The following is a 16,639-nucleotide window of genomic DNA, read 5'->3' as shown; positions in this document are numbered from 1 at the left end:
GCCCCTCGCGTGCGAACGGAGAAACGGCGGATGTGCTGCTGCACAGGATGCCATGACAGCGGATTTGGGCTTCAAAATTGGCACCAAAGCTTCGCAGTGAAGGATGGCATTCTAAACCCTTCAGAAAACTGCCAAAAGAGCCGCGACTGTTCACTTGACATAGAAAAATCCTGAAGTACAAACCTTTCACTGGAAAAAAAAACCCCAATGATGATAGACTTCACAAAACAAATGTGGAACGGCAATGCAGTGTTACGTGTGGCTTAGATTGTTCTCGCAAAATAAAAGCATGCTATTCGACGAGTTCATAGGGGTGGAGAAAAGCTTTTGAAAAAGAAGGGTGCATTGCCCTATAGTTTTGCCTATACCGGCCATTGATCCCTTTTACCAATTATTCCATTTCGGGTGTATTGTCCCATACAACTGATACAATTCTCGCCCGTACTTACAAGTGCCACTTTAAACAAAGGAAACGGGGTGATGCTGGGCGGTTATCCAGCCACACGCACCACATTACTGTCGCTATCTTGTGTTATCAACGCTCCCTGGTCAAGTAATCAAACTATTTGAAAACGGGGGAAGATCTTATCCAAATTCAGTCGATCAGCTGCCCAAGATCAACCCACGTGATCCGCTAGCCATTTGTCACGCAGTACTACTATTCTCTCGCAGCCTTTCGCTTTTAATTCCATCACTACCTTTCACACCCTCTGCCGGTCAAAACCCGCTGCCCATGCCCTTTACCTAAAGCCCCTCCCGGCCGGCGAGACCCGGGCAGCCTTGGAATTTCCGCACAGGTCTGACGGTCAGGCACGGAGCTAGCTAGCTAGTACAATAATTCGTCCTGCTTCCTGCACGCTCTCCCGGTGGCCGCCGGTGTCGTGTCGTGCTGCGTCCCTTTCAGGCTTACTGCCAAACCAGGCCGGTGAAGGAGAGGATACTGACAGTTCCAGGTGCGGGACGGCAGTAGACCTCGGTTGTTTAAGCAAAGATCATCAGGGCAGCTGGTGCGTGCAGAGATCATCAGGGAACCCAACACAAGAAGCTCCCCATCCTCGGAGTCCCGACTCCCAAGCAAAGTGTCTGTCCGTCTTTGCTTTTTCCTTGCCCTTATCTTTTCTTTTCAGAGAAAATCCTTTTCTAAAGAAACGGTTCCAACTTTGGGCGGAAGCAGAAGCTACTGATGACAGAAATGATACGAAATGTGGAGCTACCCTTGATGATTGGCATATATTTGGCAGATCCAAACAGTCTCATTTGTGTTAGTACAAGAGGTTTGCTGTATGTGTTATTTGTTGATGAATACCACTGCTACAAGACTATTACTCACTTGCAGTTAGTTGCTTTCAAGATTCAAACACGAGCTTTTCCAATGTTTTTTTTTCTCTCTCCCTTTTTTTTTCCAGCTGCTAATCTGGCACAGGAGTGGTATTCTAGTTTTTCTCCTCTTCTTTTCCTAGGAACTTTCGTATTTGTTGACGACTAGATCGACTAGGACTTCTCGCACCATTTTACCATTTTTTTAGGGAACCTGGCATACGACTTCTCTTTTGGAAATGGACCTGGCATACCATTTCAACTTCATGCGTATAGTGACTGACAATTAAGTAGTACTCATGTGGTAGTGCCACTGGTGATGGGTAGGTGCATCGACCAGTACCTCTCATTCTCTCCAAGTTTTCTACGCATACTTGCATCACACGTTGGCCTATCAAAAGAAATATCCACACATCAGCTGGCATTTTCTTGGGAGAAAGGGGTTGCAATTCCTGGGCCCTCATCTCAACTAATCACCCAACACCAGCCGCAATCAGCTAATGTGATGTTAATAGCTCATCCTATGTTTTGTCTCAAGGAAAAGCTAGGGGACACCAAGCATCACCCCCATCAGCTACACCTAGTTTGATGCTACTATTTGCGTGCAATTTTACAGCTTTACCCCACTGACCGAAGAATGCTATTTTCATGACTACTTGCATGATGATCTTGTGCAATTACAGTGATCTTGGCCAGCCTTGTTTAACACGAAGTTGCTGCACATTCTCGAAAAAAAAACCCTACTAAGTTGCTGCTAAAAAGTCAGTAGGGCATGCAGTTCTGAGTGGCTCAGCATCTATGCCAGATGTAGCCTAAACACCACACCAGTTGCATTATCTAACCGCAAATGAATTTATAAAGTTTTAGTACATCAAGGTCAACTTCGCCTTCCTTTAGAAAAAGGTCAACAAAAGGATAGTCAAGTATTATTATATTTCAAACAAAATAGACCGCTAAATAACTCGTCTTCAGATCATCTTTTGATTAAGCCCTTAGAGGAACCAAGGGTGTGATTGGTTGGGTGTATTTCCCCCAACCAGGCCCGTGGGGTGCACCGTTGCCGTGTTTGGTTCGCTAGCCTCCCTCCCGAGCCAGTCCCGCGGGGTGCAAGATTCCTCTCGAAGCCTGGCTCCCGTGATACGCCCAAATCGAGCTTCTCCCCGGGGCCAGGCTCCGCTCGTGCAGGCGACGGCCGCGCAGGCGCGCGCGCGAGCTCCCGTCGTTCTCCCGCCAATGCCTAGGGTTACCGCCCCTTTCCCGCCAAGCTCGCGTGGGTATGTATCCCTACCGCGTCCTCGTTCCCGCCGCGCTCGCCATTCTCTGACGAAGGTAGGGTTCAGGTCCTCTCTCCCTTCCCATCCTCCACTCTCTCTTTGTCGAGTCCCATCCTCCACTCTCACGAAGAACTCTCTCTTTGTTCCTCGCAGGTAGGGTTCCGCGACCGCAGGTGGCTAGATCTGGGCACTCCCCTTCCTACGAGGCAAGATCTCCATTCCCCCTTTCGATTTGAGTATTTTCCTTTGATTTCTAACTTGTTTCTTTTGTGCACTTGCAGATCTGCCCCTCCCTTCCGTTTTGGTCTGTTGGTGGCCTGGATCTTGGCTGATTCCACTGCGGTTGTGGTGGTAACAAATGCTCATCCCCCTCCCTCCCCTCCCCTCTCTGATTTGTGATACAATACTTGTCTGAGCAAAATACTAATGCCTGTGATGTACATACATATTTTTCTGAGCAAAATACCCTTGCCTGTGATGTACATACATATTTTTCTGAGAAAAAATACCCTTGCCTGTGATGTACCTACATACATGCCTATGTTTTTCACAGCAGACATACCCATGCATGTGATGTATTACATGTTTTTCTGAGAAAAATACTCATGCCTGTGATGATATTTGTTTGTATGAGCAAAAATACCCATGCCTGTGATGATATTTATTTTTATGCCTGTGATATTTGCTTTTATGAGCAAAAATACCCAAGTCTTCCCTTCCTGAGTCGTTGTTATTTGTTTGCATAGATGGCTTTTGAAGAGCAGAGACACATTCTTATTGTTCAAGCTGTTGCTCTTGTCACTGCTATGTATGCATTCATGTTAAGTAGACTTAGGATGGTCCAACATTCACATCCCAGCATTACTTATGCCCCAATGAGTGTTATGGATGAAGAGAGGCAAAGAAACCTGAACCTAATTTACAATTGTAATGATGTTGAGTGTGTAAACATGCTTCGTATGAGAAGACTCCTTTTTTTTCGTCCGTGCGAGTTGCTTAGGCATAGAAATCTGCTTAGAGATAGCATACATAGCAGTGTGGAAGAGCAAGTTGCCATGTTTCTTCATGTGGTTGGCCATAACCAACGTTTTAGAGTTATTCACCAAACCTGGAGGAGGTCTGTTGAGACTGTAAGTAGATATTTTAAAGAGGTGTTATATGCCATTGGGGAGCTGAGGGAAGAGATGATTAGGCCTCCATCCAGTGAGACACCCCTTAAGATAAGAAACAGCCACAGATGGTACCCATATTTCAAGGTACTAATAATGCCATTTGATGTACTAGTTCCTAATTTAACTTAATTTGTAACAAACAATTTGGCCATTGATCTTTAGGATTGTGTGGGAGCAATAGATGGAACCCATATTCATGCTAGAGTCCCAAGAAAGATGCAAGCTGCTTTCCGGGGAAGGAAGCACTACCCTACTCAGACTGTGCTCGCTGCAATTGACTTTGATTTGAAATTTACCTATGTATTGGCTGGTTGGGAGGGGTCAGCCCATGATGCTACCATACTAGCTGATGCTCTAGAGAGACATGATGGATTAGTTGTCCCAGAAGGTAACTATATACAAATTGGTCAACTATATTGAAAATGCAAGTTAGATCCAATAGACCTAATACATGTTTACAATTTTGATAGGAAAATTCTATCTAGTTGATGCTGGATATGCATGTCGCCCTGGTTTTCTACCTCCCTACAGGGGCACTAGATATCACCTAAATGAGTATGGTGGTAGAAATTATCCAACCAATGCAAGGGAGTTATTCAATCTGAGGCACTCTAGTCTGAGAGTAACCATCGAGAGGGGCTTTGGGGGTTTCAAAAATCGGTTTCGTATAATTGACAGCAAACCGTTTCATCCATACAAGACACAAGTGAAGTTAGTGTTTGCATGTTGCATTTTACATAACTGGATACTTGGTCTGGTTATCCCTGTTGAGTCTACATGGGTGCCCAACAATAACTCAACCAATGGCCATGGAGTTCACATGGACAACAATTCTGCCTGGGCTGCACTTAGAGATGAATTGGCCAAATGTGGGCAAACAGGGGCATGTCTCATATTTAGATTCTGATTCTGTTGCTGTATCAGTACTTTATTTGATTCTGATCATGTACTAGTAATATTGTACTCTCTTATTGTTGTACCAGTACTTGGCTATTACTTTCTATTAATCTGAGGCACTTGGGTATTTTTGCAATGATGCTATTTTTCTGAGGCAATTGGGCATTCGGCTGTGATGATATTTGTGCTATTTTTCTGAGGCAATTAGGCATTCGGCTGTGATGATATTTGTGCTATTTTTCTGAGGCAATTGAGCATTCGGCTGTGATGATATTTGTGCTATTTTTCTGAGGCAATTGGGCATTCGGCTGTGTTGATAGTTGTGCTATTTTTCTGAGGCAATTAGGCATTCGGCTGTGATGATATTTGTGCTATTTTTCTAATTTTGGTTGGAACATTATCCTTAGGACATGGAACAGGAAATGCCTGCTGCTCTTGCCCGGGCTGGTAGCCAGATAGCTGCGGCTGTTGACGCCATCGGCCATGATGGTGGCCAGCTTGCTGCTGCTGCTGTTGCCGCTGGGCAGCCAGAGAGGCAAGCCATGAGGTGGACCACTGTCATGTCCTCATTTGTGCTTCGCTGCTTCTGCCTTCTCATCTCCACTGGTGTTAGGATTGATAAAGGTTTTAAAGAGGTCCACTTAAACCAAGTTGCCAGGGATCTTCAAGAGTTTACTGGCAACGAGGTCACTGGACAGTAAGTGTACAATCACTTGCGCAAATGGAGGCAGAGGTGGATGAGGGTGACAAAGCTTAGAGAGCTTAGTGGGTCCTTGTGGGATCAAGATAACTTCATGATAACTTTAGAAGAGAGCACTACAAGGGGCATGTCAAGATATGTAGGATTAATGCAGTTCAATTAGACAATACTTTTTTCACACTCTCTTATCCAACTAATGCATTTAATCTTAGGCACGCCCCAAGGATGCTGTTCTGCTTAACAAGCCAATTGAGAACTACCAGCAGATGGAAGTTATCTTTGGCACTGGGTGTGCCACTGGCAAATTTCCCATGGGCTCTAGTGAGGCTTTGGGCTCCCCCTCTGATTTTGCTGAGAGCTCTTTAAAGCATCTGGAAAATGATATTGGCAAGCTGTTTGAAGAGGTGGGGAAAAAACAGGAAGGAGGTGGGGGTGGTAGTGCTTCTGTGGCTGGCAATAAGAGGAAGAGATCCTCTTTAAGTGATGAGGACATCACTATCATGACTGGCATGGCTGCTGCTGTTAACAATGTAGCTGATGCTATTTGTGAGACCAAGGCGCAAGATGAGCATCCTGAGCTATACGAGACTATCATGTTCATGCCCGGCTTCAGCGAGGAGGCCCTGATTGTGGCCTATTCTCACCTTCTGGATAACAGGGCTCGGGGGAGGGGGGAGGGGGGGTGCTTTTGTCAAGATGAATCAGTCACATCGTGTGCTGTGGCTGAGGACTTTCTTGGCTAAGAACTACTATCCGTAGGTGGCCTACTGCCAGTGGTTGTTGCTCCAACTTTTGGTGCCATCTATACTGATGGCTGGTGCTTTTGTGGGGGTCATGCTTGTGCTGTCGAGGTGCCTCCCCTTTAGGCTTGCTCTAATATTGCCATATCTATTGCTGGCTTCTTTTGTGGGCTGAGGCTGGTGTTGTTCCCATGCTTCCTCTACCTGATGGTTCTTGCCAAGCTGCTGCTTTCAGATGGTGGTTCTCCCTGGTGCTATTCTCACCTTCTGGATAACAGGGCTCAGGGGGGTGCTTTTGTCAAGATGAATCAGTCACATCGTGTGCTGTGGCTGAGGACTTCCTTGGCTAAGAACTACTATCCGTAGGTGGCCTACTGCCAGTGGTTGTTGCTCCAACTTTTGGTGCCATCTATACTGATGGCTGGTGCTTTTGTGGGGGTCATGCTTGTGCTGTCGAGGTGCCTCCCCTTTAGGCTTGCTCTAATATTGCCATATCTATTGCTGGCTTCTTTTGTGGGCTGAGGCTGGTGTTGTTCCCATGCTTCCTCTACCTGATGGTTCTTGCCAGGCTGCTGCTTTCAGATGGTGGTTCTCCCTGGTGCTATTCTCACCTTCTGGTTCTTCTTGGTGCTATTCTGTTGCATCTACTAGTGGCAACTTATATATCTATATATGTATATTTGGCTAGCATAGAAATTAGTGGCAAAAACTTGTGATGCTATTCTGAAATTTATGCTATTATGATGTATTTGTAATGTGCTGTTGCTGTGGCAAAAACTGAGCTGATGCCTTGTTGCCAATGATGATTATTGCTTCTGTTAGTTCTGAGTCGTTGCCCTTTTGCCAATGATCATTATTTTCTTATCATTATTTCTGAGCTGATGCCCTTTTGCCAATGATGATTATTTTCTTCTCATTTGTTCTGAGCTGATGGCTTTTGCTCATTTGTTCTGAGCTGATGCCCATATGCCAATGATGTTTCAGAAATGACATGATATGTGGTTTATTACGAGCGGCAAACTGGAGTTTTCTCCAGCTGGGAGGCATGCCATGCCCAAGTGAATGGTTACAAGGGAGCGTGTTACAGGGGATACAAGTCTAAAGATGATGCTTTTGCAGCGTTTTATTGTGATGAATAGATGGAGTTTAGTAGAGCAGTTAGTCATCCAATTAAAAGTAGTTCCTGGAAAGATGTAATAATCTTAGCTCAAGCTCTAATCATTTTTATTTTGATTTGTATCATCTTCCTTTTTAAGAAGATTGCTTAGTTGTGTAAACTCATGGTGGTATTCTTACCACTTGATGCAAGTGGTGATGAGACCATAAACTATGCAGGCAACCAATCATGAAAATTTGTATACAGATTTTGAATTACCTCATACATACATGCAACCAATCACAAGCCAGGTCCAACTTGGCTAGTGGGAAACAGCAAACCAATCAACCACAACCTGTACCAGCGTGGCTGGCCACATACCAGAACCAATCACGCCCCAAATGGCTGTTAAGATTGAACACATGAACCCCCCTCTCCCAGGTGACACGGGGGAGGGGGGCAGCCGCCGCCCGCCTCCAGCTGTAGGCCGCCTCCAGTGGCCGCCGCCATCGCCGGTGACCGTCCGGGCGGCGGCAGCGGCGGCCCACAGCCGAGCCGAAGTCGGCTCGGCTCGCCCCTCCCTTCTCCCCTCTCCCTTTCTCCCTGCCCCCCTCCGCCAGCTTCAAACCTCGACTCGACGCCCCGCCGCCGGCCGCCTAGGCTGGATCCGGCCTCTCCCTCTCCGGATCCGGCGTTCCCCAGGCCGAATCTGCCGCTTCCCCTCGGGTCGGTACGCTGGGCCCGTGCCGCCGCCGTTCGGGTGGGTTGGGCACGTGGCCGCGTCACCGCTGCCTCCGCTCGCTCCGAGGGCCGAGACTTGTGGCCGTGCGTGCTCCGGGGTGCTCTGCCGGTGGGGCCCCCATGGCTGGGGCCCGTGGCTGCGCCGCTGCCGTCACCGCGCGGGTAGGCATGGTCTGCCGCCGCCGCCACGCCCTGGGGTGCTCTGATGTCAGGCGCCTGGGTGGCCGGGGTGGTGGCAGCGCCGCCGCTGCCACTGCCTGCCCAGGGGGCCGTCATCTCATGTGCGCTGCCTTCGGCGGTGCTCGCCGTCCTCATGGGGGCTGGTTGTCGGCCACCGGCCTCTAGCGTGTTCTGGCTGCCTCTTTCTAGTGGATGGCTGGCGGGCTCTCTTGCGTTGTGGCGGCGTTTTCTCGGCCTTCGGCTCTGAGGAGGGAACGGGGTGGAGGCGAAAGCCTAGGGTCTGCTCGTGGACCAATAACGATGATGCTTTCGGACGCCATTTACCTTCTTGAAGGCATTATTCTTTCCACCTCTTCCCTCCTCTCCAGTGAGCTTCCGGGGTGAAAGTCTTGACCACGTGGTCGGATGACGACGGCGCCTGTGGCGTCGCTCCCTCCCTTGAGGCGTCGTCTTGGAAGCTCTGCTGGTGGTGGTCTTCTGCTCTCCTTGGAGAGTTTCCACTTCTGCGCCTGCCTTCGCTCGATTTTGTCTGCATCATCTAGGCTGCGTTGGTCATCATCTGGCGGATGCTTTGTTGCTCCTCTCTTTGCTGGCGGATGCTTTGCCACCGCCGTCGTGTTGGTTGGATTTTGCTTCGGGCGGATGCTTTGCCGCCTTGGTTGGTTGGTCGAGTGGATGCTTTGCCACCTTTGTTGTGTTGTTGACCTCCGCTCCCTAGACGTTGTAGTTCCTTTTTGCAGGTTCAGTAGTGTGGTCGGGTCTAGGTTTATGGGTTCGTGGAAGTTCTCTCCTCCGTTGTTTCTTGCTGTTCTTGTTTGTTGTTGGGTCGTCCTACCACTTGCTTGGTGGCTTGTATCCGCCTTAATAGCCTCTGCCTATTAAGGTTTGTATTGGTCGTACTATTTTCCTCTTAATGAAATACGTGCTCAGGCACGTTAGTGAAAAACAAATGTCTGTTAAGATTCAAATATTTAAAAGAAAAAGTCTGCGCTTAGCTTAGAATAAGATTGTAGAACATGTTTATAAATGCACGACGTCACCTTTAGAACCAAAGGGAGTGTAACCCATAACGACATCAATAGAAATACTTGAGGTGAGGAAACAATAGGGTACATTCAAATTATTTTGTTTGTAGTTGGGTAATGTTTCTAGTCCTCCAGAAGAAGATTCATTAGAAATATATTTGCCACTCATAAAAACATTAACTATAGTGTACCAAAAATAAATTAATTGTATTCCAATAAGAGCATATTCGGTTGCTAACTAGTTTTTTCCATTGCTCTAAGGACTAAGCAGGTGTCCAATTTTAGCAGTTTTGTACTCTTGTTATCCATTTGTGGCAATAAAAAAACCACCTATACTTAGATGAAAATTTTGACTCGATGACAGATGGACAAGGATGCTAATAATTTAGTCAAATAAGTTATAGTGGTAACTAAACACTTACCCAAGATTGGCAAATTATAATCAAAACAAACCCTAAGTAAGTATGAGTTGAGTCCTTATCATTTTGGTTTTCAATAATTATCAGCAACTTGGCCATTCTCGATTTGTTATGCATCTCCTTCTACTAAAGAAAAAAAATACTTACAAAATATAGAATTAGATAATAGCTTCACTCAAATATTGAATTCTAAATTGTCACGTATTGCTACATGGACTCCACTGTACCACACTCTAGAAAAGAACAAGATTTTAGAACCTCAATGGCACATGCACTATCTCCTTCATTGTTCATGCCACTCATACACCAGACTCTATGGCTTCTCTGTGTCAAAATTGTTTTATAAGGGAGCACTAGTTACTAGCCATTGTTACTTTTCGATGATGTGTAACTATTTCCCTTCATTGCTCTATTTTCTTTCATTACTCATTACTCTATCGAACAATGTCTATTTTTAAATTATTTGCACCATTGCGTTTCTTGCAACGAGATCTACAAATAAAATATGACCCCTATGTGATATGATTTGAAGCTATTTTATGCGACTGGCAACTTATGTCATAATGTGAAATAATTTGTATGTCTAGTAGCACCTTTAGAGATTTTGCATCAACTTGTTAGTATCGATATATTTATGTGGAGAACAATGTGACCACTTGTGTACTGATAATGTATTAACTTATAGAGAATGTGTACCAACTAATGTTGAATGCCTAGTAAGAAATTTATTAAAACAATTTAAAAGATATGCAAATAAAGTTACATAGAGACATGGAGTATTTATGGTGTTCTAAAAATTTCTAGGAATAAGTTGTGGCAACTTGTATATATACATTGGGTAGGCAACGACATCAACTTAAAACTATTTTGAAAAAAGATTACACATATAACTTGTCAGTAGGTTCACACATAAGTTACTCCATGCTTTATAAGTAGATATTGCACATACATAGTAAGTTGCTAGTATAAAAATTTATTCTAAAATATATGCATTATGGTTTTGTCTTTTGTATATCATCCTAAAGAACCTAGTGGTATGGTATTGAAAAAGGACACCCCGTTAGAAAATTATCCCACTTAGAGAAGGTCAACCAACTAGTACACAATACATTTATTAGCTTTTACAGTATACTGGAGGAAACACTAGGACACTAGCGTTGCGGGTTGCGGGACACTGAGGCCCACGTGTTAGGCACAAGCGTGACCACGACCATACCAGCATTCCTTTTACCAATATAGAGCATCCGATAAGAAGAATTTTCTATATGATTACATAAAAGACTACATTTGCTAGAATTAGCATGCTACAAAGGCCACATTAACAAGTATGCCCTCCTTCTAGAATATAGCCATGTTAAGGATTATCCTAAGTTAAAACAATTTCAACTTTAACTATTAATAGAAAAAAAATCATAAAGATAGATAACATTAAAATGATGTTAGTAGATTTATCATGAAATCAACTACCATAACATGTATCTTTTTCCGTTTGAAATAACATATTTTTAGATATCTTGGTCAAAATAAAAAAGATTGACTTCAGACAAACCTAAACGTAGCTATATTTTGGGATGGAGAGAGTATGATGGTATAAATCCTACCAATAGATAGCTACATCCATAACTCATCACTATTCTGCATTTGGCCAAAATGATTATCCCTAGACAAGGCATCTATATAAAAATTAAGAAAACCTAATCCTAGTGCCAAAAAGTCTTCCAAGCAAGCTTTGAAAAATGTCTCCTTTTGAGAAGTTCCTATTCAAGAATCAATTCCACACATGTCAATGAAAGAAGATAATGATATGCACTACTAGACTCCATCATCTAAAAAATGCTCAAGTTGACTTGTCATTTCATGGCCAATGATGTGGATGAAGCCTCAGATATTAAGGAGAGAGGTTGGCGAGCTTGGAGGCAAGCAACAATGTCGAATGGGTGCAATTCTGCTCCATCAAATATTAGATTAACTCCTGGTAGGGCCACATCCTTGGTGTTTGCATCATCATGATCCGATTTTGCTGCAGGTGTGGATGGTTGTTCTTCAGAGACAGATCTTATTGCAGCCTCATATACGGGAGTGAGTGCGTATGACCTATCAAGATTCAAAAGCAAGGTCAAGATTCAAAAGCATGACAATGTGTCAATAACAAAAATAGGATTGCATGAACCTTAATGAAAATTGTACAACAAAGCTTCCTGATGTTTTTTAGTCCTATAAGATGGTACCTGAGGATGCTCCCATCAAAGCTTAGAACTTCAGTGAAACATTTTTGTCGTTTTGTGGGTTTAGCTCTATCATGTTCAAATGGGGAACCGGGATGAGTGGGCGATGGTGGATCATGGAATGGACTCCATTTACTGCTAACAATTTTCACTAGTTTGCGTGGCGAGTTGTTTTTTGAGCCTCCCCGCTGATTGAATAGTCTTGCTGTTGGACCAGTTGCTTGATACTCGGTGCATAGTTCTCTTAACGTCTTTCTCACATTCTGCATTGTCTCATAATATTCGGTGATATCTTCTTTTTGAAGCATTTTTGACTCAACAACCCTTTCACATATTTTTTCACATAATTTTGGACTGAACAAAGGGATGCCAAATTCTATGCTCAATGGTATCCATTCATAACTTTCATGCTCAGGAGTTTCACTGGATTCATTAATTCTATGAAGCCTTACTAAACGAAGGTAACCAACTGTGCTCAAATCAACCTTATTGGATAGGTCATCCAATAATAAAATCAAATTTGTTACTTGTTTCTTAGGCAAGTCATCGCCTACTATAGTGGATGAAATTGACCCATCAGCATTTCTCAATGGCAATGGGATATCGATGGTGATAATATTTCCTGTTTCATCAAGATCATCTATGCTTAGTGGTTGCACTATCACAGCAGAATATTTTGTCATTGAATTCAAGTAATGCAATAGAAGATTTCCTTTCACTAAGTTCCCTTCAAACTTTCCTCCTAGTCCACCCACCACAGATTGATCCCAAGACCATATCAATGCCTTCTCACAGCTGGCCAATGGTTCGGGCAACAACCTTAATCGCTGCCCCTTCATAAAAACTGTTGATATTGGGCCACAACTCCCTGATGTATACAGTGCCAATTTCATCCATGGTGTCATTGATGAGTAAGAAGGTGGACCAAAATGTACTAGACCATTCGGACAAGGTAGAAATGCTGAATATGGAAGAGGAATCATAGACACTATCATATCATAGTCCCTAGAAAGTAGTCTTTCTAGTGTTGATGGGGCTAGAGAAGCTAAACTCTCACAACGAAGAATATTGACTCGGTAACTTCTTTTGCTCTTCAACAAAGGGCAATAACTACTTGAACCATCTAAATTTGTAGCATGACTGTTATCAAAATTATATTTAAGTATACTTTCCTTGCCTTCAGATACAATAGTTGAAGGTGATGACACCTTCCTATCTGCATTTTCAAAATCACCCTTTTGTTCATCTTGTTGTGATAATTCATCATGTTGACCACCACTAGAAGTCTGTGAAATTTTAATTGCACTTTCATTTTTCTCAGCAACATTATCAACATCATTTTCTTGATTTTTCTTGGTAGAATGGATATCTAAATCATTCTGCCTGGAGCACTTCTGATTATTTACTTCACCATTCTTATCACTTGTTTCATTTGGTGAAGTTCCGCCAGATAGCAAACACTCAAGGAAGCATCGAAGGCTAAAAGCATGATTTGCAAATTCTTGCAACACACCCTCAAAGTGTTTCCCCTCTAAACTAGCTAGATCATCGCATAACTCAGTAATGCAAGAATCACCAAGCTTTCCTGCCTCGTATAGTGTTACAGCATGCGATTTTAAACCTGGAATAGATTGAGATTGAATTAGTTGAATTTCCACTTTATAGAAAAAATATGTGAGAAGAGAAAAGATAATTTTATTGTCAATTATAATATTAGGCTATAGCTAAGTCAGGACCAACCCTATTGAATAAATTTCTTCTTAGACAAGTAAGAGATCTATAGAAAAGAATTTAACCTGGAGAGAGTGAACCCATCATCAAGTATGAAGTCACATTAGCATCCACAATGAAGCCCACATAAGCTGTTTCAGAGTTTTTCTTGTTTCCATCAGAATCCGTACTAAGCAACTCATGACCAGACTTTTCTGAGGCTATACTCACACGTGAACCTTCATAATCATCTATAAGGATATTACTAGTCAATGCAGAGGTGCTTGAGTCTCTAAGAACAGAGTCAGTATCCAAAAGCTTTACAGCCCAACCCAGTCGACAAGCAAATGATGCAGCTGCTTGGAGCTGATAAAGGTCAGCTTGTAAAGTTGTAGCCAATTCAGCAACTGTCGAATTTTCGCTTGATACAACAAATACAGCATATAGCAACCTGCAATATAAAGACCGTAAACTAATTTTAGCAGCTATAGAAAACTCAAGCAATTAACTACAATTGAACAAATAAAACAGCTCATTACTGTTTCATAGAAGATGACTGAACGAAACTACTCACTCTTCAATTGGATCTTCGTAGGATTGATCCTTGTTTGAAACAAAACCTTCAAGCCTAGAAACTGAAGATATTGTACAAATTCAAAACTGAAGTATCACCGAAAAGAATATACAATAAGATAAATTAGGGAGTTAAGTATGCTAAAATAATCCCAAACTAATGAAATCATGTATAACCAAACAATGATACAACTTGCTCAGGTTGCATACCTCTGAAACGATCATCAGGATACACAGGGACATCGAAGTATACCATCCCTCTCTTGTAAAGACCCCTTATAACATCTGGATCAAATAGGACATATGAATTGACTTCTTCCTTACAAATTTTATCTATTGCTGATGTCTCATCTTCTGAAAGCTTCTACAGTAAAGTAGCAAATCAATTCTCAAAATACAAAAAACTAATGTATTAATTTCTTCCATTAAGAACAAACAACTTCAAATAAAGTAATGTATACTAGCATGATAAAAAATGGTAGCAATATATTATTCATTCAAACTACATTGTGACAATAAGTCAATAAATAAGAAAGATTACCAAGATAGATCTAACCTTAAATTCTTCCAATGTAAAGTTGACAAATCGAACACCCCACCATGGTTCTATCGCTAGATCTGCAGGATCTGTAGGCAACAACTCTTTCGCAATCGATTTGTTCAACTTCCACATTATCTTCTGAAATACCAAAAATTAAAAGATTTATTTTGTAACATAAGAAAATATGGATATTTATTTTTATTATGTGTCCAATAATAATATTATTGTCCTTTCCTACATCATAGGAGCAAGACTACACATGCATTATAACAGAAACAACAATGTTAATGAAAGGCGAGTGTATAATTGATAAATACCTTTGATCTGCACTTATTCATGATATCGATAAACTCATTTCTTCCTATACCAGTAATCCTCAAAGCATCTGCAGCACTAAAGTTTGGTATACTATCGTATGGTTGCTCTGCCAGTATTATAAATAAGTTAAAACTAAAAAACCAATTGTATGAGCAGAAAACAAGTAAGTTTGCTAAATGATAATATCTATATTGGCACAAAAGAACACAAAACAACTGAACATAATTACACAACATGGAAATGTTTAACAAAATTAAAGGTGCGCATCATCGTAATTCAAATCAAATTACTCTGATTTTCAAGATAAAAAAATATCAATTACAAAGGGGCTTACAAGAGATAAATCTTATTAGCAGGAAGCACAAATTATGCAGATTCTTGAAGAAATGACATTCACATGTTTTATCATTCGTGCATAGCATTTCATGGTGAAAACTTTTGAAAGAATTCAATTAAGTCATTAGGGCATGATGGCAGGAGAATTAATCATGTGCAATGTTATATCATAAAATGTTTTCAATTAACAAGTGGTTACCATTCTTCATAGCTTCAAAAAGGACATCACAATAATATTTGAAGGGTGATATCCTCATTACTCGGCATGTAAAATCTGCAAGATGGTATGGATATAACTGCAGATTTTGGTTGCAAGGCAGTTAGAAAGTGCTCTGCAAGAGTACCAAGAGTAACAATATTGCAACTTCTTGATAAAACATGAAAAAATACGACCAGCAAAAAAAGTATGACATAAACTAGTGGAACCATATATCTGAAGATACTTTCAATGAAATAGTTGTATTTCACACTTGGAAGTGTGAAAATAAGTACAAGAGTAAAAAAATTCCTTTTGAAACTTGGTCATGAGCTCTGCTATCCGGTAAAAGTTTTTCAACCACTCTAACAATTATTGAGGAAATAAGTAAGAAAAAAATCCAGGCAACATACTGCAAGATTTTTGCGGAGATAGCGCATCATATCCTCATAGTACTCTCCTTCTTTCAATACTTTTCGTACAAAACAGAAGTTCCATGGTAAGCGTTTACGTATGCAATAATCCACAATCCTGTGGTCAATGTTTGTATGAATCAAAACATTAGAATTATGATAGATATGACATTGTGCAATCAAACAATTGCTTATTCTACAAAAAGGGTTAATGGGTTTAACTTTTAACAAGATCCCCTAGCATGATTTTGGTATCCTTGAGACTATGATTAAGATATTGATCTTTTTTATGTTCCATCATGTTGATTGTTTTCTAGTATTTTTGGGATGAAATGGGGTTTTAAGCATGCATATGGTAATTCTAATTTAGGTTCAGTTCGTATGGTAACACAATTCTTGCCACCCGCAAGATCGGCTATTAAAACATAAGCCAAACAGAATTATAAATAAGACTAACATTAACATAATTTTCAAAAAGGATCCACATTTGATCATATAAGGTCACAAATCTCCCACAATTAGTTTTATACTTGCAGAATCACATAAGATTTATTAATTCATTCCCTAATTCTAATTTCATGCAAGAATATACCTGCGATGCCATTCCTCCTTTGTGACGAGCACAGCCTGTATGCGCTTGGGAAGGGCCTCCCACGGTGACTCCTCCCTGATGGCCTTGACCATCATTTGCTCCTCCACTGTCGCCGCCATCTGCCGCTGCATCCTCGCCTCTCCTCCGGCGTTCCTGTCCTGAACTTTTTTGCCC

The 16,639-nt window shown here is 42.0% G+C and overlaps 1 protein-coding gene and 1 pseudogene across 1 annotated transcript; one reads left to right on the top strand and one right to left on the bottom strand.

Moving 5' to 3' along the window:
* Positions 1 to 5,070: 5,070 nt before the first annotated feature.
* LOC112890555 lies at positions 5,071 to 6,103 on the top strand (annotated as a pseudogene).
* Positions 6,104 to 11,411: 5,308 nt separating this feature from the next.
* On the bottom strand, positions 11,412 to 16,639 carry LOC112890936 (protein FAM91A1-like). Its single transcript, XM_025957821.1, has 10 exons — positions 16,466 to 16,639; positions 15,874 to 15,991; positions 15,464 to 15,560; positions 14,928 to 15,034; positions 14,626 to 14,748; positions 14,280 to 14,433; positions 14,071 to 14,131; positions 13,583 to 13,947; positions 11,790 to 13,407; positions 11,412 to 11,655 (listed from the first exon to the last, which is right to left on the bottom strand). Exons 1-10 carry the CDS (start codon positions 16,594 to 16,596, stop codon positions 11,412 to 11,414), a joined length of 3,018 nt encoding a protein of 1,005 aa, XP_025813606.1. The 5' UTR covers positions 16,597 to 16,639.

The sequence above is a fragment of the Panicum hallii genome, chromosome 4, assembly GCF_002211085.1.
Source record: "Panicum hallii strain FIL2 chromosome 4, PHallii_v3.1, whole genome shotgun sequence".
NCBI classification, from domain to species: domain Eukaryota; kingdom Viridiplantae; phylum Streptophyta; class Magnoliopsida; order Poales; family Poaceae; genus Panicum; species Panicum hallii.
This window is presented reverse-complemented; position numbering and strand designations above follow the sequence as displayed.

Coding starts and splice junctions, on each gene's coding strand:
- LOC112890936 (XM_025957821.1), bottom strand. CDS start 16,596: ATGCAGCGGCAGATGGCGGCGACAGTGGAGGAGCAAATGATGGTCAAG. Junction 15,561..15,873: donor ATCTCCGCAAAAATCTTGCA/GTATGTTGCCTG, acceptor CAAAATCTGCAG/TTATATCCATACCATCTTGC. Junction 15,035..15,463: donor TTTTGAAGCTATGAAGAATG/GTAACCACTTGT, acceptor TAATACTGGCAG/AGCAACCATACGATAGTATA.